The sequence below is a fragment of the Cetorhinus maximus genome, chromosome 22, assembly GCF_964194155.1.
Source record: "Cetorhinus maximus chromosome 22, sCetMax3.hap1.1, whole genome shotgun sequence".
In the NCBI taxonomy this organism is placed as follows: Eukaryota; Metazoa; Chordata; class Chondrichthyes; order Lamniformes; family Cetorhinidae; genus Cetorhinus; species Cetorhinus maximus.
In genome coordinates, this window is record NC_135900.1 from 61,924,096 (window position 1) to 61,949,781 (window position 25,686).

General features: G+C 41.9%; 1 protein-coding gene across 3 annotated transcripts in view; it reads left to right on the plus strand.

The window, feature by feature from the left end:
• Positions 1-19,208, plus strand: part of kdm5a (lysine demethylase 5A) — a 191,501-nt gene extending 172,293 nt beyond the window's left edge. For all 3 annotated transcript variants that reach the window (XM_078568415.1, XM_078568413.1, XM_078568414.1), the window contains 5 exons: positions 468-611; positions 8,365-8,527; positions 14,528-14,748; positions 15,767-16,165; positions 17,896-19,208. In XM_078568415.1, coding sequence (XP_078424541.1) covers positions 468-611; positions 8,365-8,527; positions 14,528-14,748; positions 15,767-16,165; positions 17,896-18,102 — 1,134 coding nt within the window. In that variant the 3' untranslated portion in view covers positions 18,103-19,208. The remainder of the gene's footprint in view (positions 1-467; positions 612-8,364; positions 8,528-14,527; positions 14,749-15,766; positions 16,166-17,895) is intronic.
• Positions 19,209-25,686: the final 6,478 nt, after the last annotated feature.

Here is a 25,686-nt window from a genome sequence, read left to right on the forward strand (position 1 = left end):
CCCCCATCTCTCCTGTGTTCCCTTTTCTATATTAGCTCACTGTAAAGCAATGTCTTGATTAAAAAATTCTCATCTTAGTTTTTTTTGTTTCTTAGTCCTTCTATGGCTTCTCTGCTTTGCATCTCTATAATCTTCTCCAGCCATTCAGGCTCCCCCTCCTGCCCCAGATCTCCGTGTTCCGCCAATTCTAGCCTACTGAGCATTCCCGGATTTAATATTTCCACCAATGGTGACCCTGCCTTCAGCTGCCACGGCTTTAAGTTCTGGAGTTGCCTCCATAAATCTCCCCACCTCTCAACCTCTTTTTCCTCTTTGAGGACACTCCTTAAAGCCTACCCCTTTGACCAAGCTTTAGATTATCTGGCATAATAGCTCCGTACTTGGTTCAGTGGCAAATGTTGTTTTGTAAGGCGAGTTGTTGTTGTAAGCGAGTATCTGACCGAGCAGTGCTTTAATTCTATCTACAGGAACATTTGCAGAGTGTCCAACAGTCTGCTTTCAGCAGGAGCATTGGGAGTTTGGCAAACTCGCCCAGAAAATCTCTTGAATTAGAAGAGGAGGAGACAGACTCTGATGATGATATCAGAGACACGTATCGCTATGAGAAAAAAGTAAGTCTGTACATCAGTAATTGTGTTCATGACTAGTGATATTTGCTGCAAGTATACAGTAGTTTTGATGAGTAAACTGATGCTTTGTTCACTTGTTAGACAGATTCAGTGCCTGTTGCATTAAGCAACTTGTTTTCTCCATGATATTTCCAGTAAAGGGCACAACAGGAACAGTATTCGCACAGAATCGTTACGGGGTAGAAGGAGGCCATTCGGTCCATCATGTCTGCACCGGCTGTCTGAGCATTTTAACTTAGTACCAATCTCCTGCCTTTTCCCTGTAACCCTGCACGTTGTTTCTATTTAGGTAACCTTCCAAAGCCCTCTTGAATGGCTCAATTGAATCTGTCTCCACCACACTTCCAGGTAGTGCATTCCAAACCCTGACTACTCGCTGTGTGGAAAAAGTTTTTTCTCACCTGGCATTTGCTTCTTTTGGAAAACACTTCAAAACTGTGCCCTCTGGATCGTTTCTCCTCTACTCTGTCCAGGCCCCACATTATTTTGAAAACTTTTATCAGGTCTCCTCTTAGCCTTCTCCTCTCCAAGGAAAACAGTCCCAACTTCGCCACTCTTTCCTCATAACTGAACTGTTTCATTCCTGGAACCACTCTTGTAAACCTCTTTTGCACTCTCTCCAATGTGTTCTCATACTTCCAGTAGTGTGGTGCCCAGAACTGTACACAACACTCCAGCTGAGGTCTAACCAGTGTCTTACATAAGTTCATCATAACCTCCCTGCTCTTGTCCTCTATGCCCCTATTAATGAAGCCTAGAATACTGTATGCTTTAGTAACAGCTCTCTCTACCTGTCCTACCACCTTTAATGACTTATGTACACATACACCCTTTAGAATAGTATCCTTTATTTTACACTGTCTCTCCATGTTCTTTGTACCAAAGTGTATCACCTCACACTTCTCCGCATTGAACTTCATCTGCCACCAATCTGCCCACTCCACCAATGTGTCAATGTCATTTTGAAGTTCTACACTGTCCTCCTCACGGTTTACAATTCTCCCAAGTTTTGTGTCGTCCGCAAACTTTGAAATTGTCCCCTGCACACCAAGATCTGGATCATTTATATATATATATATATATATATATATATCTCAGGAAGAGCAAGGGTCCCGATACCAACCCCTGGGGAACTCCACTACAAACTTTCTTCCAGCCTGAAATATACCCATTAACCATTACTGTTTCCTATCCCTCAGCCAATTTTGTAGCCACGTTGCTACTGTCCCTTTTATTCCATGACCTATAACTTTCCCCTCAAGTCTGTTGTGTGGCACTATATCAAACGCCTTTTGGAAGTTACACCACATTATCGGCCTTGCCCTCATCAACCATCTCTGTTACCTCTTCAGGAGCCTAGCGCATCAGTACAAAAATAAGGCTACAATCTTCAGCCAGAAGTGTGGAGTGGATGATCCATCTCATCCTCCTCCGGAGGTCCCCAGCATCACAGATGCCAGTCTTCAGTCAATTCGATTCACTCCATGTGATATCAAGAAACGGCTGAAGGCACTGGATACTGCAAAGGCTATGGGGCCTGACAATATTCCGGCAATAATACTGAAGACTTGTGCTCCAGAACTTACCACACCCCTAGCCAAGCTGTTCCAGTGCATCTACAACACTGTCATCTACCCGGCTATGTGGAAGATTGCCCAGGTATGTCCTGTACACATGAAAAAGCAGGACAAATCCAACCCGGCCAATTACCGCCCCACCAGTCTACTCTCCATCAGTAAAGTGATGAAAGTGGGTCATCAACAGTGCTATCAAACGGCACTCGCTTAGCTGCTCACTGACGGCAAGTTTGGGTTCTGCCAGGGCCATTCAGGGCCAGGCTTCTGACCTCGTTACAGCCTTGGTTCAAACATAGACAAAAGAGCTGAACTCCCGAGGTAAGGTGAGAGTGACTACCCTCGACATCAAGACCACATTTGACAGAGTGTGGCATCAAGGAGCCCTAGCAAAACGAGTCAATGGGAATCAGGGGGGAAACTCTCTGCTGGTTGAAGTCATACCTAGCACAAAGAAAGATGGTTGTGGTTGTTGGAGGTCAGTCATCTCAGCTCCAGGACATCACTGCAAGAGTTCCTCAGGGTAGTGTCCTCGGCCCAACCATCTTCAGCTGCTTCATCAATGACCTTCCTTCCATCATAAAGTCAGAAGTGGGGATGTTCACTGATGATTGTACAATGTTCAGCACCATTCGCGACTCCTTAGATACTGAAGCAGTCCTTGTCCAAATGCAGCAAGACCTGGACAATATCCAGGCTTGGGCTGACAAGTGACAAGTAAGATTTGTGCCACACAAGTGTCAGGCAATGACCATCTCCAACAAGAGAGAATCCGGCCATCGCCCCTAGATGTTCAATGGCATTACCATCACTGAATCCCCCACTATCAACACCCTGGGGGTTACCATTGACCAGAAACTGAACTGGACTAGCCACATAAATACTGTGGCTACAAGAGCAGGTCAGTGGCTAGGAATCGTGCAATGAGTAACTCACCTCTGAATCCTCAAAGCCTGTCCACCATCTACAAGAAACAAGTCAGGAATGTGATGGAATACTCCCCACTTGCTTGGATGAGCGCAGCTCCCACAACACTCAAGAAGCTTGACACCATCGAGGACAAAGCAGCCCGCTTGATTGGCACCACATCCACAAACATACACTTCCTCCACCACCAATGCACAGCAGCAGCAGCGTGTACCATATACAAGATGCATTGCAGGGATTCACCAAGGCTCCTTCGATAGCACCTTCCAAACCCACGACCGCTGCCAATTAGAAGGACATGGGCAGCCGATAGGTGGGAACACCACCACCTGGAAGTTCCCCTCCAAGTCACCCATCACCCTGACTTAGAAATATATTGCCATTCCTTCCCTGTCACTGGGTCAAAATCCTGGAACTCCCTTCCTAACTGCACTGTGGGTGTACCTATACCACATGGACTGCAGTGGTTCAAGAAGGCAGCTCTCCACCACCATCTCGAGGGCATCTAGGATGGTCATTAAATGCTGGCCCAGCCAGCGAAGCCCACACCATATGAATGAATTTTTAAAAAATTTTTTTAATCACTTAAACTTTTAAATCCTACTTAATTAATTTTACCAAAAAATTCAGTAACTACTTTATTCTAAACTTTAGGAATAGAATAAACCATAAACACCTACTAGATATTCACCAGATACTCACCAAACAGCTAGTTTCTTCTTCAACCAATCAAACTGCCTCTTTCCTGTGACGTCACAGTTTTTTCACTCAGCGCAGGCCGGTTCCGAGCAGCTGACAGGTCCGCCTCTCCAACTGCTCTTCCCCAAGGTGAGTGATGCAGGCCGCACTCCCCGGGCTGTATTTATTCTCTCCCCGCTCCGTGTATCTCCCGCAGGTCCGCCTCTCCGATTGCTCTTCCCGAAGGTGAATATTCTTCCACTGAGCGAGTCCATGCCAGCTGTCTCTTAGTCCAGTCCAGTCAGTCCCATTCACCCAGTCTATCCCCATAGCCCTGCAGGTTATGATTATTTGGAATTTTGTACCTCAGAGGGCTGTGGAAGCTCAGTCATTGAGTATGTTCCAGACAGAGATCAATCGATTTCTGGACACTAATGACATCAAGGGATATGGGGATAGTATGGGAAAATGGTGTTGAGGTAAACGATCAGCCATGATCTAGTTGAATGGAGGAGCAGGCTCGAGGGGCTGAATGGCCTACGCCTCCTATGTTCCTTGGTTTTTTTCCCCTCAAGTGCCTATCCAGTTTCATTTTAAAATCATTGAGCATCTTTGCTTCCACCAGCCTCGTAGACAGTGAGTTCCACGTCATTGTCACTTGCTGTATTAAAAAATTTGGCTACATTTTTAGCATTATTATAACTGCTTCTAATTTCTGGGATTTGAAAAGGACCTAATCCAGGTGGATTAGAAGCCAGGATGATTTGGTGTAACAGTAAATGATCAAAGAGGAGGCGGTTCAGAAACAGGCTAGAGACGCACTTATGTGTGGGAACCCAGTTCCCTGCAAAATTCAATATAGAGATTTAAATGAAACAAAAAACTGGAGGCTTATGTTATATGTCAGGTCCAAACATGGACAAGAGAGCTGAATTCAAGAGATGAAGTGGGAGTGACTACCCTCGACACCAAGGCAGCATTTGATCGAATGTGGCATCAAGGAGCCCTAGCAAAATTCAAGTCAATGGGAATCAGGTGGAAAATTCTACACTGGTTGGAGTCATATATAGCACAAAGGAAGATGTTTTTTGGTTGTTGGAGGAAAACCATCTCAACCTTGGAACATCCCTGCAGGAGTTCCTCGGCCCAAGTATATTCAGCTACTTCATCAATGACCTTCCCTCCAACATAAGTTCAGAAGTGGGAATGTTCAGTGATGATTGTACAGTGTCCAGTACCATTCTCAACTCCTCAGATAATTAAGCTGTCAGTGTCAGTATTTAGTAAGACCTAGGAAACATTCAAGCTTGGGCTAATAAGTTCAAACCACACAAGTGCCAGGCAATGATCATCTCCAGAGAAGCTAACCATCTCCCGTAGACATTCAATGGCATTACCATCACTGAATCTCCCACTATCAACATCCTGGGAGTTACCATTGACCAGAAACTGAACTGGACTAGTCATATAAATAGTGTGGCTCCAAGAGCAAATCAGAGGCTGGGAATTCTACAGTGAGTAACTCACCATCTGACTCCCCAAAGCCTGTTCACCATCTACAAGGCACAAGTCAGGAGTATGATGGAATACTCTCCACTTGCCTGGATGAGTGCAGCTCCTGACACTGTCCAGGACAAAGCAGCCCGCTTGATTGGCACCCCATCTACCACCACCTCCCTCCACCACCTACGCACAGTGGCAACAGTGTGTACCATCTACAAGATGCACAGCAGAAACTCACCAAGGCTCCTTCAACAGCATATCAAAATCATGGAATTCCCTTCCCAGCAACACTGTGGGTATACCTGCTCCCTAAGCTCCTGGGTAATTCAAAAGAGGCTCAAGGCTTGAACATATTCCTTCTGTTTGCAGTGAATAGGTCCCTATGTATGAATGAGTGTAAATGAGCCACATTACCATCTTGACTGATTATCTTCAATTGGTTGTTCATGTAGCTAATAGCACACTCAGGATTGTTCAGCAAGTGCTGCCCAATCATGTAATCTTATCTAACAGTGTACATTTTGTTTTGGGTTTTGCAAGCGTGGACTGGTTGAGTACAGACTGTACTCTGCCTATTACGAACAATCAAAATAACATACTGTTTGATTTGATCAGTCAATCATTGAGATGTATGGCCAATGTACCTGGCATCACACTGGCATTAAAATTCATACAGGACATTGCTCAATTGTGTAGTTGACGAATGTCATCTTGGAATGATGGCAGTTTCCTGTTGGTGGAAAATACCACTTGTGTAGCCACTGCATAGTAGCAGCATGAAATTGTTCTCTAATGTGTTCTTCAAATTTTTGAGATATTTTGCCTTTCCAGAATAATTTTTAAGTGTGAAAGTGGCAGCTTTTGGCCCATTTGCAAGTTTGCACATTACATAGCAAACAATGATCTGATCAGAAACAAAAACAAAAAGTGCTGGAAAAACTCAGCAAGTCTGACAGCATCTGTGGAAAGAAAGACAGAATTAACGTTTCGAGTCTGTGACACTCTTCATACAGACATATGGACTTGAGTCATACGGAGTCGAAATGTTAACTCTGTCTTTCTCTCCACAGATGCTTTCAGACCTGCTAAGTTTTTCCAGCATTTTTTGTTTTTGTTTCAGATTTCCAGCATCCGCAGTATTTTGCCTTTATCTTAATGATCTGATCAGGATAGCTTTGCACTCTCTTTAATTACCTGGGAGGCTGGAGGGCCTGTAGTTCCCTGTTGCTTTCTCCATGGCAACACCTCAGCCAATCAGAGTCACCTTGTCAACCAGTCAGCACATTCTTCTCGTGTGGTGTACATTGTTGTTTGGTGGTACAGAATTTGAGTATTGCTGGTATTTCCGAAGAGTGCAAGACGAAAAGCTTAAGCATGTCTCTTTTTTTCAGCAGTAGTATAAATTTTTGTGTCTCTTTTTCAGTAATATTCAAGTTCTGTACTATCCAGAGAATTATAGGCCAGTCAGCTTAACACTGGCGGTAAAATAAATGATGGAATAAAAGAGAGAACAGAATAACATCTAGAAACAAAAAAAATAGTGAACAGTCAGTATGCATTTCAAAAGGGAAATCTTGCTTGACCAGCCTAATTGAATTTTTTGAGAAGGTAGTAGAGAGAATAGACAATGGTAATGATGTAATTTACCTAGATTTTCCATAGGCCTTAAATGAGGTGCCCCATAGCAGACTAATGAATAAGGTCAGGAATGTGGAGTTGGGTTCAAGTGACAATGGATTGCTCGCTGGTTTCAAAACAGAAAACAGAGAGTGGGTGTAAAGGGTAGTTAATCAGAGCAGCAGAAGATGGGAAGTGGTGTTTCACAATGCTGTTTCCAATTTACATTAACAATTTTGACTTTGGAATCAAAAACAATTTCTGAATTTGCAGATGGCACCAAATTGAGTGGGATAGTCAATCACTAGGACTGCAACAAATTACAGGAAGGCATGGATAAACTTGCAGAATGGGCAAATAATTGGTAAATAGCATTCAACCCAGATATGTGAGGTGGTACATTTTGGTAGGAAGTACAGGGAAGTCAATTATCACTTGGATAGTGCAAGTCTAGGTGGGGTGGAGGAACAAAGGGATCTTGGAGCACAGATACATCAATCACTAAAAGTTCCGCCTCGGGTTAGCATAAAAAGAAAGAAAACCAAGCACTAGGTCTTATTTCCAGAGGGATAGAATTGAAAATGAGAGAAGTTAAGCTAAAGCTGTATCAAATCTTGGTTAGACCGCACTAGAGTACTGTGTCCAACTCTGGGCATCAAATTATAAAACAGATATAAGAGACACTGGAGAGGGTGCAGAGAAGATTTACAAGAATGATCCAGAGATGCGTGGATAAACATGTTATGAGAAGATTGACAGGCTGGGTCTCTGCTCAAAAATGAAGACTGAGGAGTGACCTAATTGAGTTAAGTAAAATGATGAAAAGTTTTGATAGAGTGGATACAGAGAGGAATGTTTTCTCTTGTGGGGAAGAGCAGAACTAGTGGCCATCAATATAAGATAGTCACCAAGAAATCCAATAGGGAATTCAGAAGAAATGGTGAGTGCTACCATAGGTTGAAGTGAATAGTATAGATGCTTTTGTGGGGAAGCTAGACAAACAACGAAGAAGGGAAAAGAGGGTTATGGTAGTAGATTTAGATGAGGAAAGATGGGAGGAGACTTAATTAGAGCATAAATACCATCATGGATGGGTTGGGCTGAATGGCCTGTTTCTGAGTCATGTCTCCAGCGTAATCATATGTGTAACCCATATTTTCAGAAAACCCCTTTAAGACCTTTTAAAACATTTGATTCCCAATGCTAACTCATTCTTTCTTCCCTGTTAATCTTGCTCAATTTGAATTATATCCTTTGACCCTTAACTGTAATGTGCTTAGAAAGTTGTATAAATCTGGTAACATCCAGTAGTTCTAATTGTTGTATGTTGTGGAATGTCCAATACCATGGGCTGTGAATTAACCTTGTGTGAACAGATGGCTAATATATATTTGCGGAGTATTAGTCTCAAACTGAGAGTTTTCTTTGTTTCCTAGGATGGTGCCAGCAGTGTATCGTCAGGCAGCTTGGAACCAAACCTGTTCTGTGATGAAGAAATTCCAATAAAAGCAGAGGAAGTGGTGTCACATGTGTGGCCAGCCACACCATCTTTCTGTGCAGAACATGCTTATTCTTCAGCATCAAAGTCTTTCTCGCAAGGTCAGTTTGACTGTGTTGTACAGCACCATCCTGTTTAATGTATTCTTGCTCGCTTGCTGCCATAAGGTGACGTATTCAGCTATAAGGAATTGCTACATATAAATTTTGTCAGTTGCTTTCCAACACACTATTATTTCTGCATGCTCCTTGTCAACCTTCAATTTTGGAATTCCAGTTAAGTGTATTGTTTGATGATCAATTACATTAATGTATTCAAACCTGTCTCCAGATGAGAGCACAGTCCATGTTACACATTCCTAGATCAAATTTGTAGCACTGACTGGGGCAAGTTGCTGGTTGATTCAAGCTGGAGAGAATATATGGGATCCTGCTACTCATGTAATTTTCTTCTCGACAGAAATTGAAGAGATCTCTTTTATACCTTGTTTCACCCTCTTGCCTCCCCTTTGAAATCCTTGCTATCACACCACAAGCCCTACCCCAAATTTGCTCCTCCCTTTTTCAGCACCCTTTCAGAACTTTCTGCAGATGTGGTAGTAGTTGTCGGATGTGTTTCAGAGCAACTGATTACCACCAGATACAGTATTTTGAAGCAATGTCTGGCTGCTTGAAGCATAGATATCTGATTTATGTTGATGCTGAACTGGTCATGATATATTGGGAAAAGTTGAAGTTCATTCCTGGCCAGGACCCATGCTGACTTCTCCCCATCTTGTACCTTAACTTCTGTACCGAGTGACTCAACACCCCCCTAGGGAATTTTACAGGTCCATGGCGAGGCCACATCTGTGTACAGTCTAGTCTCCTTATTTCAAAAAGGATATAACTGTGTAAGAAGCAGTTCAGAGCAGGTTCATTCAACTCATCCCTGGGATGAAGGCCTTGTCTTATGAAGCAAAGTTGAACAGGTTGGGCCTGTACTCATTGGAGTTTTGAAGAATGAGAGGCGATCTTATTGAAACATACTAGATCCTGAGGGGATTTGATAGGGTGGATACCCGGAGGATGTTTCAGAATGCTCCCGATTCCTCAACGGACTTCCCCCAGTCCCACAGACTCTCCAAGGAGATGGTTTTTTTTAGGGCTTACAAAACCCAAATCAGCATGTGAAAATAGTGTACAGGAAGGAATACGGTTTTCCTGTGGTCCTCACAATGGGAACCCTGACCTTGAAAGAGGCACATGGGTGTTTTACACCCCAGGCCTTCTCAAGCTCCATAAGGCCACATGAAAATGATGTGGGATTGGGAAGGCACAGGAAAATTACTTATCCAGCAGAAAACTAAGTTCAGCATTTAGCGACCAATTCACACCTCTATTAGTGACAAAAATCCACCCCTATATCTCTATTGATAAGGTCCAGGCATGCCTTATTAACCACATTCTCAATCTGCCCTACCACCTTCAACAATTTGTGCCTCAATAATCCTAGGGAGGTTATTGTGCTCCTGCATCCACTTTACAATTGTACTCTTTTTATATTGCCTTTCCCCGTGAAATATATCACTTCATACTTCTCTGCATTAAATTTCATCTGCCACGTGTTCACCCATTCCACCAGCCTGTCTATGTCCTCTTGAAGTCTTATCACTATCCTCCTCATAATTCAAAATACTTCCAAGTTTTGTGTCAGCTGCAAATGTCGAAATTGTGCCCTGTCATGTCAACATCGTTAATGTAGATGAAGAAAATCAGTGGTCCTTATACTGACCCTTGGCGAGCCCCACTTCCTCCAGGTCTGATAGTTTCCTGTCACTCAGCTAACTTTGTATCCAAGCTACCACTGTCCCTTCTATTCCATGAGCTTCAGCTTTTCTAACAAACACTAGATCAAATGCCATTTCAAAGTCCATACACTACATCAACCACATTATCCTCATCAACTTCATGAAAAGATTCATCTGTCATGGCAGGTCTCTGTCACACTTGTTGGAGATGAAGGCTGTGGGATGAGAAGGTGCAGGATTCACTGGCCTCTGTTTTTTCTGGGCCTTCTTCAGCCAGCTCAGCTTTCTGTTGTTCCTTGTCTCTCCCAGTGCCCCTCTGAAAAGTCATCCTTTGTAGGTCCTTGCCATTAGCGACTGTCTCCCAGTTGCCCATGTCTATGTCCATCATCTTCATGTGTTGCTTGCAGCAAAGCAGTGGACATCCAGCAATTCATGGCCCAGTAGTCAGTTCACTCTTTGAGCGTACAGCCATCCAATGAATGTGATTGAGCCATCACAAACATTGTTGGCTTAATTCCATTAACGCACACAAATTATCTGCACACTCCAGATCTGCTGAATCAATGACCTTTTCCCAGTTAGGATTTGCTTTAATTCATCCATGGGATGTGGGCGTCGCTGTCTGGGCCAGAATTTATTGCCCATCCTTAACTGCCCTTGAAAACTTGTCTGAAACAGTCGAAGATCAGTATGTGATCATACTGAATGACCAGAGCAGGTTCAACTATGGTCAACTCCTGCTCCTCTTTCTTATGCTTGACTTCAATGACCGTGTTGTTAGCTTCAAACCAGTTAGCACTTTTCCATTTTTTTTAAGTTTCCCATATGTTTGGAGTGCAGTATTGTAAATGGTGTCTAAGAGTATGTTCCATTTCACTTCTGCGTTCTGTATGGGATTGCTTTTGCAACTTTTGGCAATATCATCTTCCTTGGTAACGTTAAATGCAAAGTATTCATTTAGTACCTCTGCCTCTCTGCATAAATCCCCTTTTTGTCCCTAATTTTTGCAAGGGGATTTCAGTACAGGAGCAAGGAAGTCTTGCTGGAATTGTATAGAGCCTTGGCAAGACCGCACCTGGAGTATTGCGTGCAGTTTTGGTCTCCTTACCTGAGGAAGTATATACTTGCCATAGAGGGAATGCAATGGAGGTTCACCAGACAGAGTCCTGGGATGGTGGGATTGACCTATGAGGAGAGACTGAGGAGACTGGCATGTATTCTCTCAAGTTTAGAGGAATGAGAGGTGATCTCATTGAAGCATACAAAATTCTTACAGACTGAACAGGGTAGATGCAGGAATGATGTTTCCCCTTGCTGGGTATGGGGGAGCGGGGGCAGGGTCTAGTCTAGAACCAGGGGACACAGTCTCAGAATAAGGGGCAGGCCATTTAGGACTAAGTTGAGGAATTTTTTCACTCAGGATGGTGAATTTTTGGAATTCTCTACCCCAGAGGGCTGTGGAGGCTCAATCATTGAGTACGTTCAAGACTGAGATTGATAGATTTCTAGGTGGTAAAGGCATCAAGGATATGAGGATAGCGTAGGAAAATGCTGTTGAGATACATGATCAGCTATCACACAGCAGGAAATACGGCCCAACGATGGCTAACAGAAGAAATTAAGGAGAGTATTAGATCCAAAGAGGAGTCATATAAAGTTTCCAGAAAAAGTAGCAAACCTGAGGATCGGGAGTAGTTTTGAATTCAGCAAAGGAAGACCAGGAAATTGATTAACAGGGGAAAAATAGAGTAAGAGAGTAAACATGCAAGGAACATAAAAGCAGACTGTAAAAGCTTCTATAAGTATGTAAAAAGAAAAAGATTAGTGAAGACAAATCTAGGTCTCTTACAGCCTGAAATGGGAGAATTTATAATAGAGGACAAGGAAATGGCAGAGCAATTAAACAACTACTTTAGTTCTGTCTTCACAGAGGAAGACACAAATAACTTCACAGAAATACTAGGGAACCAAGGGTCTAGTGAGAAGGAGGAATTGAAGGAACTAGTATTACAAAAACAATAATGCTGGAGAAATTAATGGGACTGAAAACCAATAAATCCCCAGGGCCCAGTAATCTACATCCCAGGGTACTAAAGGCCATGGAAATAGTGGATGCATTAATTGTCATCTTACAAAATTCTATAGATTCTGGAACAGTCCCAGCAGATTGGAGGGTGGCAAATGTAACCCCAATATTTAAAAAAGGAAGGAGGGAGAAAACAGGGAATTACAGACCGGCTAACCTAACATCAGTAGTAGGGAAAATGCTAGTGTCTATTATAAAGGACGTGATAACAGGACACTTAGAAAATATCAACGGGATTAGACAAAGTTAACATGGATTTGTGAAAGGGAAATCATGTTTGACAAACCTACTGAGAGTTTTTTTGAGTATAACTAGCAGAATAGCTGAGGGAGAATCAGTGGAAGTGGTGTATTTGGATTTTCAGAAAGCTTTTGATAAAGTCCCACATAAGAGGTTAGTGTGTAAAATTCAAGCACATGGGATTGGGGGTAATATATTGGCATGGATTGAGAATTGGTTAGCAGACAGGAAACAGAGTAGGAATAAATGGGTCTTTTTCAGAGTGGCAGGTGGTGACTAGTGGGGTACCGCAGGGATCAGTGCTTGGGCCCCAGCTATTCACAATATATATCAATGATTTGGATGAGAGAACCAAATGTAATATTTCCAAGTTTGCTGACGACACGAAACTTGGTGGGAATGGGAGTGATGAGGAGGATGTTAAAAGGCTTTGATGCGATTTAGACAAGTTGAGTGAATGGACAAATACATGGCAGATACAACATAACGTGGATAAGTGTGAAGTTATCCACTTCAGTAGGAAAACCGAATGGCAGAGTATTATTTAAATGGTGATAGACTGGGAAATGTTGATGTACAAGGGGACCTGGGTGTCCTTGTACACCAATCACTGAAAGCAAGCATGCAGGTGAAGCAAGCAGTTAAGAAGGCAAATGGTATGTTGGCTTTCATTGCGAGAGGACTTGAGCACAGGAGCAAGGATGTCTTACTGCAGCTGTACAGGGTCTTAGTGAGACCACACCTGGAGTATTGTGTGTAGTTTTGGTCTCCTTACCTAAGAAAGGATATACTTGCCATAGAGGGAGTGCAGCAAAGGTTCACCAGACTGATTCCTGTGGGCCGACTAGGCCTGTATTCACTGGAGTTTAGAAGAATGAGAGGAGATCTCATTGAAACGTACGAACTTTTGACAGAGCTGACAGACTGGATGCAGGGATGATATTCCTGGCTGGGGAGGTCTAGTACAAGGGGTCACAGTCTCGATGCAGGGTACTTAGGACTGTGATGAGGAGAAACTTCTTCAGTCAGGTGGTGATGAACCTGTGGAATTCTCTACCACAGGAGGCTGTGGAGGCCAAGTCACTGAATGTATTTAAGAAGGAAATAAGTAGATTTCTAGATTCTAAAGGTGTCAAGGGGAATGGGGAGAGTGTGGGAGTATGGCATTAAGATAGAGGATCAGCCATGATCATCTTGAATGGTGGAGCAGGCTTGAAGGGCCGAATGACCTACTCCTATTTTCTATGTTTCTATGATCAAGCTGAATGGCGGAGCAGACTCGAGGGCTGAATGGCCTACTGTTCCTACTTTGATGTTCCTAGTAGGCTCCACCTTTTACCACCCCTTTACCTTTTATTTGCCTACAGAAGACATTTGGATCCCCTTTTATGTTGGCTGCAAGTTTCTTCTCATACTCTCCCTTTACTGCTCTTTTTTCGCTTCCTTTCTGAATTTTCTATATTCCGCCTGGCTCTCTCGTATTATCAACCTGACACCTGTCATATGCACTCTTTATCTGCTTCATCTTCCCACCTCTTTCGTCATCCAGGGAGTTCTGGCTTTGATTGGCCTACCTTTCCCCATTGTGGGATTGTACTATACCTGAACTATCTCCTTAAAGGCAGCCTGTTGTTTGATTACAGTTTTGCCTGCCAATCATTGATATTAATTTACCTGGACATGATCCGTTTGTACCCCATCGAAACTGACCCTCCCCCACCTAAACCTAATGATGCTATGATCACAGTCCCTGAAATGTTCCCCTGCTGTCACTTGGTCCTCTTGGCCCACCTGATTTCCTAGAACCAAATCCAGCAATGCCTCTTTCCTCATTGGACTAGAAACAAACAAAAATCTTCTGAACACACTCGAGAAACTCTTCCCCTTCTCTGGCCTTTACAATATTACTATGCCAGTCTATATTAAGATAATTAAGGTCCCCCATTATTGTTTTTGTTGATATATAAAATCTCTGTATTCTCCCAGGTACTGGAACGCCACGGAAGCAACCACGGAAGACACCATTGGTGCCGCGTAGCTTGGAGCCCCCAGTCCTCGAGCTGTCACACAGCGCAAAGGTTCAGCTGGAGGAGCTGATGATGGTGGGAGACCTTCTGGAAGTATCCCTAGACGAGACACAGCACATTTGGAGAATACTGCAGGCAACGCACCTTCCTGCTGAGGACAGATTTCTGCATATATTAGAGGTATCTCCAGTAACCCATTTCCTGATTCCCTTTCTATCCTTGAACCGAAAGGTGAGCAGTTCTTCATCTTAGATCTGTGAAAATAAAGTTTTCTCTGGCCAAGTATCTGGAAACAAAAGGTGAAAGAAGCCAGGCTTCTATTTTCCCAAAGCCAAAGAGCAAACTTCCTGATAACCTGAGTAAAGTTTCTAAAATTAATAGGAGAAGTTGGTCATTCTGGGAAAGCTTCTAAATACCAGGAGACACCAGTTCAGAAGGGAGGAAGGTTTTCCACCCACTGTATTAGAGTTATGGAATAAGTTATGAGGGAATGAAGGGCAAACAGAAGTATGAACGGGTGAAAGTGAGAAGTGAAAATCTGTGGAAGGTTTGAAAGATTTCATAGAATAGAATGGAATCATAGAATAGTTACAGTGCAGAAGGAGGCCTTTCAGCCCAGCATGTCCTTGCTGGCTCCAGTTGAACTCCCCACCTTTCCCCCATAGTCCTGCAGTTTACTTCTCCTTGGATAATATCCAACTCTCTTTTGAAAGTCACAATTGAGTTTGCCTCCACCACTCTCTCAGGCAGTGCATTCTAGATTCTAACCACACGCTGCATGATAAAGCTTTCCCATTGTCACCATTGCTACCTTTGCCAGTCATCTTAAACATGTTCACTCTTGTTCTCGATCCTCGCACCAATGGGAACAGTCTCTTTCTATCTACTCTGTCCAGACCCCTCATTATTTAGGATACTTCTATCAAATCTCCTCTCAATCTTCTCTTCTCCCAGGAGAACAGCCCCAGTGTCTCTAATCTATCCATGTAACTGAAGTTCCTCATCCCTGGGACCAATCTCGTGGCGGAGAAGTGGTGGCACGAGACTGATAATAGGAAAAGAGCTGCCTTGTGACCCTGTGACCTTTCCCTGACCCTGTGTTCTTCTCTGTTTTCTGTGTAATTGAAATAAATGTCATTCTAAGTTTCCTGATGGCAGAATTTCCTTTTCTTTCCTCCCTGGATAACTTGTGTTTTAGGATGATGGCCCAGAGGAGAAATCCATCAGAATTAAAGTCAAGGATCCCTCTGATAAAAAACGAAAGCGAAAACTGGATAAAACTGAATTGTTCTTAGGGGAGAGCAAGAAGTTAAAGGAACTGAGAAAGTTCGACAAGCCCAAAAAGAAAAAGCTGAAACTGAACCCTGAGAAAATGAAAGAACAGACCAAACTAGGGAAGAAATTGGGAAAAGAAGAAAAAGAGAAAGAGAAGAAGAAAAAAGAGAAATCCAAGGAGAGTGCTGAGAAAATATTAGAGAAGAAGAAAGAAAAGAAAGTAATTTTACCAGCTCGGGAGGATTGGTCTGCAGCAGAGGACTCGGAGGATGAAAATGCTGTTTGTGCTGCGTTGAACTGTCAGCGGCCCTGTGGAGAAGAGGTTGGTTAGTAGATATATTACTACTGATGTAGCATCAGCAGCAGCTAGTTCTGCTCAGAGCCAGGAGCAATTCATATTGCAGTTCAGTCTGCCCTTGGCTGAGTCCTTTGCACTGGTACAATGGATACCCCATTTAAAATGCCTGTAGTGCTCTCAGTAATGGGCAATGAGCTCCTTCTCCAAAATAGATATTATTGGTCTGTTCGTACTTATCCCCTTCACAGTTGTGAACAGAATGTTTGTTGGTCATGTATCATAGCACCATTGGATTTCTGTATATTCAAGATCTAATGTACTACGCATGAGTAAATTATTAACCGGTGAATGGCAATTTGCTAGTTTAGCATTACTTTAAGCATTTTTATATTGCAAAATGAATATGTTTTTAATTTTAGCAAGGAAAAACGGTAACATTTGGATTTTCAACATTCTAATCACACTATAATTTACTCCAGTTACTGTAGCAATCATGTCCCCACATGTTTGCCTAAGTTCACAGAGGTATCCTACCCCTTCTGGATCCTGTTCACAGAAACATCGTACCCAAATCAACTCCCCATCCTCTGACTCTCATCCAATTCAAGCAGATATGTTCCTCCACAGCCCCACCCCAGCTCATGCAAAAAACTCTCTCCTCTCTGCACCTTCTGAGTTAATGCTGGCACTCTCCTTCCTTTTATCATCTTCACTTTTTCCTCCTAACTACTCCCCCACCCCACTCGCCAACCCTGCCAGCTCCTAGTGCTTCTCCCAGCTCCCATCCCTTTCTCTCTCCTTCATTCCCATCCATTTCTATTGTTTCCTCATGTCAGCTCCTATCTGACTCCTGCGATCAAAAACTCCTGATATTGTGAGAACCCTAAACACAGTACACACTATTATTATCAGGCCTCAGTCAGAGTAACATTGTGAGATGCATGGATCATTCTTAACTGAATGTTATTGGAAAACACGCAGACCTAGCATAGACTTATGACCCAACCCAATGTTTCTTTTGGCCTGTGAGATTGAGTTAGATCTGCTGTGAGTGTGTTGCTTTTACCAGTTTCACCCTGTGCATCGTAATCTTTAAACAAAAGCAGAGTACTGTGGATGCTGGAAATCTGAAATAAAAACAGAAAATGTTGCAAATATTCAGCAGGAGTTCAAATGAAAGATCACAGACCTGAAACATTCACTCTGTTTCTCTCCATGGATGCTCTGTGACTTGCTGAGTACTTCCAGTATTTTCTGTTTATATTTGTAGTATTTAAACCTGGACTACATTCCAGGGGAGGTGGTGGCATAGTGGTATTGTCAGTGTACTAGTAGTCCAGAAACCCAGGATCCAGAGACCTAGTGTAATGCTCTAGGGACCTGGGTTCGAATCCCGCCACGGCAGATGGTGGGAGTTCAATTTGAGTTCAATAAAAATCTGGAATTAAAAGAATAATGATGACCATGAAACCATTGTCAATTGTTGTAAAAACCCACACTAATGTCCTTTAGGAAAGGAAATCTGCCGTCCTTACCTGGTCTGACCTACATGTGACTCCAGACCCACAACCGTCTCTTAATTGCCTTTTAAACAAGAACAATTAGGGATGGGTAATAAATGCTGCCCCCCATGAGTGAATAAAAAAATAAATTTGCTGTTTTCTGTTGAAATTAATGGATAGTCCAACTTTTGTGTTATGTGACAGAAAAGCTAATAATTTGCGAATAACATTTCCTGGGCTTGTGTGCTGCAGGTCGACTGGGTGCAGTGTGATGGCGGCTGTGACGAATGGTTCCACCAGGTCTGTGTGGGTGTCTCTTCTGAGATGGCAGAGAATGAGGATTATATCTGTACTGCATGTACCAGGCAAGTGGCTCCTGACATCAGAGCAACTGGGCAAGAGCTGGCTGGAATTTACACTGCCACATCTTTCTTGGAGGATTCAAAGGACAGCAGCTAGTCCCACATTACTGACTTTCATGGAAGTATTGTCGAGTTATTTGCTTTAAACAGGACCATGGTCATAACTGATGTGCACAGCACTCTGCCAAAAATGCCACGCAGCCACATTTTTAAGGACCGGTGTGAAGAAAATGGTTAAGAATAAGAAAAGTGTTGTGAAAAAAGGTGAGGTTAGAGACAATTCTATGCTCCATAGTGTGAGAAAAATAATGCTGTCATATTTGGTGGAGCTGGAATAGTAGGATGGGGAAAACCACAACAAGGATAGCTGTGGGGGAGGGGCAGCAGGGTTACCAGGGGATCTGGTAGAGGGGGTGCTGGGGAAGAAGTAAACCAAATGGAAAGGGAACTGGTGGTTGGGGGGTAGTGGTGGTGGTGGGTGGAAGGGAAAACAAGAAGTGGGTGCTTAAGTGAGGAGTAGAGGGCCAGTTTCCACAATACATCCCCCTTGGGGACACGGAAGAGGGCAAGAGCGTCATTACTTTTAAAACCTAAGTATTTAATCTTTCACACCTTTTAAAGTAATTTTAATTATATTGAAATCTGTTTAGTCAGTTTAAAATTGGCCTTTTTGCTTACACCTTCGGCATATTTTGACGAGCTTCATAGCTGGCCCTTTGAAAATGTAGGGTGTGTTACAGTCAGGTGTTGGCAGTTAATGTCCTCCCTGCACCATCTGGAGTCTGTCTTGGATAACATGAGTTGTAAGTCTGCTGCAGAGATATTTTCAGATGCTGTATATGTACAGTGAGCAACAATACCTCAAATAGAGTGCACACATGAGATCACATTTAATGGAGTGCATGCACCAATTATGCCTTGGGACCCAGCTAAACTAACGGGAACAAACATATTCTTCCTAGGTGCCCAGTAATTTTATGTATTTATGCAGGTTTTGCTGTAAGATACTAGGTTGTTTAGACTTTTTTGCAGAAGTTTTTTTGTTTTATTTATCTTTTTTTGTTTTTTTTCTAAACTTGTTTGAGAAGTCGAAAATCTTTTTTTGTCTATGTGATATGTATCAGGATGTAATGTCTTTACCTGTGTCTGAGGAGAAAAACGCTTGTCGCAACTTACACACAGAATACAGCAACCCTAACAACTGATGGCTTTCCTTTTTATTTGTTGTGGGTTGTATTTGCATGTGCACTGAAATAGAATGTACATTACACTTTGAACCCTTCAGTCAGACATATTTCTAAAGCACCAGCGCTCACACTGACACTGGGATTTGGAATTTCTCACTCATTCATTCCTTTGCTAGTTTCCCTCATTGTACTGTTGGAGCTGATACTTGTGATAGTGTCCCTTGTCTTGATTCCAAATGATGCCCACTTGCCCAATTTGCAATCTCTATTGACTATCAGCTCCTTCATGCCCATTGAATTTCACTGTAGCCTGCATGTATAGCATTAAAGATATGAAGGAATACAGAAGCAAGATACTGCAGATGCTTGAAATCAGAAATAAAAAGCAGAAAATGCTGGAAATACTCCAGGACAGGCAGTATCTGGGAGAGAGAAACACACACCACTGACACTACCGAGTCACGGAGCACACAACGTTGGCACAACCACATTTGGGGAATGCACAGCGCCAATGCCACTGCATTCAATGATTTAAACACAGATTTAAACACTACTCATCTCAGAGAACACAAGAGTACAGCACAAATTTCAGAGCAGACAGTGCTAAATGCTTAAATGTACCCCACAGCTTAAACTCCACACCAGAACTGTCCACTTTGATTTCTGCCATGATTTCCCTCCCTTGGTCCCTCTGTATACAAATTTTTTTTGCACTTCCATAAAATTAGTAGGACGTGAAAGTGAATATTTCATGCAAGAAAATCAGAACTTTTTGGAACAAAATCGACTCAATTTCTTTGCTGTTTCATAATCGCACTAGTATAGGAAAGAAAAAAGCTTTAGCTTGTTCAGATAAGCACTTAATGGAAGAAAATGAAAACTTTTCAAAAATGACTCAACACTTTTTAGACTTTGTTCCTATCTTTGTAGAGGCCAGTAACTTTTAAAAAGAAATTCTAACTCCCAGTTATTAACTGAAAGAATTGCACCATGAGGTTTTGCGTTTTAAACAAAAACTTCTTCTATACTGATTGTGGATTCCGCAGCTCAGGCCTGGGCCTCACTGCATTCTTGTTTAGTGACTCCAAATCAAAAACATTCCTGGTTTCTGATAGCCCTCTGCTACTGGTTCCAGCTATTCACAGCTCCTGACAGATTCTCTCTTTGCCTGTCTCAAAGCTGCTCCAAAGCTGACTTCAACGGTCTATTTCTGTGAGAAATCACACAGAAGAAACACAAAACCAAAAAAAAAAACTCCCTGTAGTCTATCCCCACAGCGATGTGTCATGCCTGGAATGTCCTGGATAGAGATTTAAACTAATTATCTTTACCTTCAGAACATGGGACCCACATGAATAATTCCTGTTGTTCATTGTTTTTGCACCTCTAACTCTTACCCCTTTAAATAAACACGAACCATCCTTTGAATTGTAATCATCTTTGGGGTGTTTACCAATTTCTCCAATCCAGGTTTTTCCATTTATCTTGCATTTAAAAATTCAGTTCCCAAAACTAAAAGCTATGCTCCTAAATTATGTGAATCATCAAATTAGGTATTCTAACAATGTTCGTAAGTGTTGTAGTAAAGCACATGAAAATCTTTCAAAAGGACATTCAGAAAACTGGTAGATGAAAAAAGATTTTTTATTGAAATAAGCATTTTATGCAAGAAAGGTAAAACTGGTCGAACAATGCAAAATTCTGGAAATTCATAAGAATAGATCATCATGAAGAAAATTAACTAAGTGACATTAGCATTTTATACAAGAAAATAAACCATTTCAAAAATGATTATTTTTGTACTTTCTTTTTAACTCAGTCAGGTAAGCACTTTGTACAAGAGGTTTCAAAGGCAATCGTTTTTTTCCACTTCCAATAAAAACAGCAGTACATGAAAGAAAGAGTTTTAAGAGGTGAGCAGTTTTTTTCGCAAGAAAATCAAACGTTTTCCAAAATTCCCAGAACCAAACCCAATGATGGTACACCGCACAACTTTTTGCAGGAAAATGGAAATGTTTCTATCGTGTGTCGCTAAATACATTTTTATATACACATTTTTCAAGTAATGCAAAATTTTTCGAAAATGACAATTTATTTTTGGACAATCATAAATTAATAGTACATCAAAAGCTTTTTAACTAAGTAAGTAAGATAAGCACAATTTGTAAGAAAATAAGACCTTTTCAAAATGACTCAATTTTTTGGGAGGTTTCAGAAAAAACATCACAGAAACATGTTTATCTCAGTGATGAGCACTTATTCTAAGAAAATCAAAGTTTTTCAAAAACGACTACAGTTTGGGTGAGGCATTCGTAAAACTGGCAGTCCATCAGAAAAAAATTGAACTCCATGAGTTAAGCAAATTTTGTAAAACATCAAAACTTTTCGTAAATAAATCAAACCTATTAGACATGCATAAAAACAGATCATTAAAAAAATGTTTAGCTAAGATTCGTGCTTTTTGCAAGAAAAACAAAAACGGGTACATTTTTTTGGGGATGGGGGAGGGGGCATTCAGAAAAATAGTGATATGTCCTAAAAATGTTTCACAGTGAGAGATGAGCTTTTTTTTTTAAACAAGAAAGTCAAACTATTTTAAAAACACTCAATTTGAAAAGTAGTAGTATATCACAAAAAAATAAAAACAAAGTGTTGGAAAAACTCAGCCGGTCTGGCAGCATCTTGTGGAGAGAGAAACAGAGTTAACGTTTTGAGTCTGTTATGATCCTCAACCAGACCTCCAAATTTTTGGTACAATCTGGTTAGAGACCAGTAACATTTTGTTTCAAGTGAACAAGATTTGAGATCCCAGGTATTTATTAAGAGAATAAAGCCACAAGATTTCACGGTTTTTGAGCAAACAAAATGAACTTTACTGTACAAAGTCAGAAAAGTAAAACAATTTATACAATGTCTATCTTCTACTCTAACATTAAGAATCCACACAAGGTATGTGAGAGTAAACAAGCAAACTGTGATTGAACACACCACGCTGCACAATAAATGGCAGATGCAACCAAGACATTGCCTACGGCTTTCTCAGCAACCCACCCAGACGTCAGTGTCCACTGTGAATTACAGAATCTCGTTAAAACCCTGTCTCCGTCAGGGAACCTGCAGGGTAGCTCCAATTGGAAGGAAGTAAAGTACGTTTTCTACGGGAAGTAGAAAACTGGCAAGTGAGATTAGAAGGCAGGTGGAACGCAGCTGAGCATCTGCTAAGCTTAGAATGTGGAATAATGTCAAAAATACAAAGTTAAGGACACTCTACCTGAATTATGCAGCATTCACAACAAGGTGGATGATTTAAAAGCACAAATAGAGGTAAATGGGTATGATCTAATTGCCATTACAGAAGCATGGCTACAGGGTGACCAAGACTGGGAACTGAATATTCAAGAATATCTGACATTTAGGAAGGACAGGCAAAAAGGAAAAGGAGGTGGTGTCCTCCTGATGATGAGGGATGGGATCAGTAAAGGAGGATCTCAGATCAGAAGAACATAATGTGGAATCTGTTTGGGTGGAGCTGAGAAACAGCAGAGGGCAGCAAACATTGGTAGGAGTTGTTTATTGGCTACCAAACAGTAGTGGTAGTGTGAGGCATGGTATTAACCAGGAGATTAGAGAAGCATGTAGCATGCATAATACAATAATCATGGGTGACTTCAGCCTGCACATAAACAGGGTAAACCTAATCAGTAATGCTGTGGAGGACGAGTTTCTGGAGTGTGTTAGGGATGGTTTTCTAGAGCAGTATGTTGAGGAAGCGACCAGAGAACAGGCTATTTTAGATCTAGTATTATGTAACAGAAAATGGGCTAATTAATCATCTTGCTGTAAAAGAACCTTTAGGGATGAGTGACCAGAGTATGATAGAATTTTATATTCTGTTTGAAAGTGAGGTTGTTCAATCTGAAGCCAGGTATTAAATTTGAACAAAGGAAATTATGTAGGTATGAGGGGTAAATTCACTGAGGGGGATTGGAAAAATACAAAGGCAATGGATAGTTTTTAAAGAATTATTACATAATTTACAGAAATAATATATTTCTCAAAGGCACAAAAACTCAAAAAGAAAAGTCAGTCAACAGTGGCTAACAAAGGAAGTTAAGGATTGTATAAGATTAAAAAAGGCCTATAAAGTTGCCAGAAATAGTAGTAAACCTGCAGATTGGGAGGATTTGAGAATACAGCAAAGGAGGACCAAGAAACTGATAAAGAGAGAATAAAATATGAATGTAACATAGCAAACAACATAAAAACAGACTGTAAAAGCTTCTATAGGTATGTAAAAAGGAAACGTTTGGCTAAGACAAATGTGGGTCCATTACAGGCAGAGTCAGGAGATTTCATAATGGCAGAGAAGCTAAATGATTACTTTGTGTCTATCTTCACTAAGGAAGATGCAAGAAATCACCCAGAATTTGAGATCCAAGGGACTCGGGAGAATGAGGCGTTGAAGGAAATTAGTATAAGTAAGAAGGTTGTGTTGGAGAAATTAATGGGGACTGAAGGTTGATAAGTCCCTGGGAACTGATGTTCTACATCCCCAAGTGTTGAAAGAGGTTGCTATGGAGATCGTGGATGCATTGGTGATCATCTTCCACAATTCTATAGATTCTGGAATGGTTCCTGCAGATTGGAAGGTAGAAAATGTCACCCACTCTTTGAGAAGGGAGAGTGAAAACAGGGAACTACAGACCTGTTGGCCTTACATCAGTGGTAGGGGAAAATGTGATGATCTATTATAAACGGTGATAAATAGACACTTGGATAATAGTGATCTGATTGGGCATAGTCAGCATGGATTAGCAAATGGGAAATCATGTTTGATGAACTTCTTGGAGTTTTTTGAGAGTTACTAACAAAACTGATAAAGGAGAGTCGGTGGACATAGTGTACTTGGATTTTCAGAAGGCTTTTTTGATAAAGTCTCCCACACGAGGTTGATTAGCAAAATAAAAACACATGGGGTAGGAGGCAATATACTGGTATGGATTAAGGATTGGTTAACAGGCAGGAAACAGAGAGTAAGAATAAACAGGTCATTCTCACGTTGTCAGGCTATGACTAGTGGGGTACCGGAAGGGTCAGTACTTGGGCCCCAGCTGTTCACAATATATATCAATGATTTGGATGTGGGGACCAAATGTAATATTTCCAAGTTCACAGATGATACAAAGCTAGGTGGGAATGTGTGTTGTGGGGAAGATGTAAAGTGGCTACAGGAGGATTTGGACAGACTTAATGAGTGGGCAAGAACATGGCAGATGGAATATAATGTGGAAAAATGTGAGCTTATCCACTTTGGCAGAAGGAACAGATGCGCAGATGTACAGATTTCCTAAATGGTAAGAGATTAGAAAGTGTAGATGTACAAAGGGACCTGGGTGTCCTTATCCATGAGTCACTGAAAGCTAACATGCAGGTGCAGCAGGCAACTAGAGAGGCTAATGGAATGTTAGCCATTATCACAAGAGGATTTGAGTAGTGAAGTCTTGCTTCAATTGTATAGAAGCTTGGTTAGACCGCACTGGGTAGTAGTGTGTGCAGTTTTGGTCCCCTTACCTCAGAAAGGACATTATTGCCATAGAGGGAGTGCAGACTTGTTCCAGGGATGGTGGGACTGTCTTATGAAGAGAGATTGGGCAAAAGAGATATAGGGAGTGACAAGGTATTGGGGGTGTTGGCAGGCTTAAAAGTGGACAGATCTCCAGGTCCAGATGATTTGTGTCCCAGACTGCTGAGGGAGGCAAGGGAGGAGATCGCAGGGGCTCTGACCCAAATTTTTAATTCCTCTCTGGCCACGGGGGAGGTGCCAGAGGACTGGAGAATAGGTAATGTGGTTCTGCTATTTAAGAAGGATTGTAGAGATAAGGCAGGGAACTACAGGCCAGTGAGTCTCACGTCAGTGGTAGGGAAACTATTGGAGAAAATTCTGAAGGAGAGAATCTATCTCCACTTGGAGAGGCAAGGTTTGATCAGGGATAGTCAGCATGGCTTTGTCAGAGGGAGGTCATGCCTAACAAATTTGATTACATTTTTTGAGGAGGTGACCAGGTGTGTAGGTCCCACATGGGAGACATATAAAGAAGGCAAATGCACATGGGATACAGGGTAATTTGATAAGGTGGATTCAAAATTGTCTTAGTTGTTGGAGACAGAGGGTGTTGACAGAAGGATGCTTTAGTGACTGGAAGCCAGTGTCCAGTGGCGTACCACAGGGATCTGTGCTGGGTCCCCTATTATTCGTCATTGATAAACGACATAGATGGCTATGTGGGATTAGTAAGTTTGCGGATGATACAAAGATTGACCAGATGGTTAACAGTGAGGTTGCGTGTCTTGGGCTACAGGAAGATATAGACGGGATGGTCAAATGGGCAGATAAGTGGCAGATGGAATTTAACCCTGAAAAGTGTGAGGTGATACACTTTGAAAGGAGTAATTTGACAAGGAAGTATTAAATGAATGGCATGACACTAGGAAGT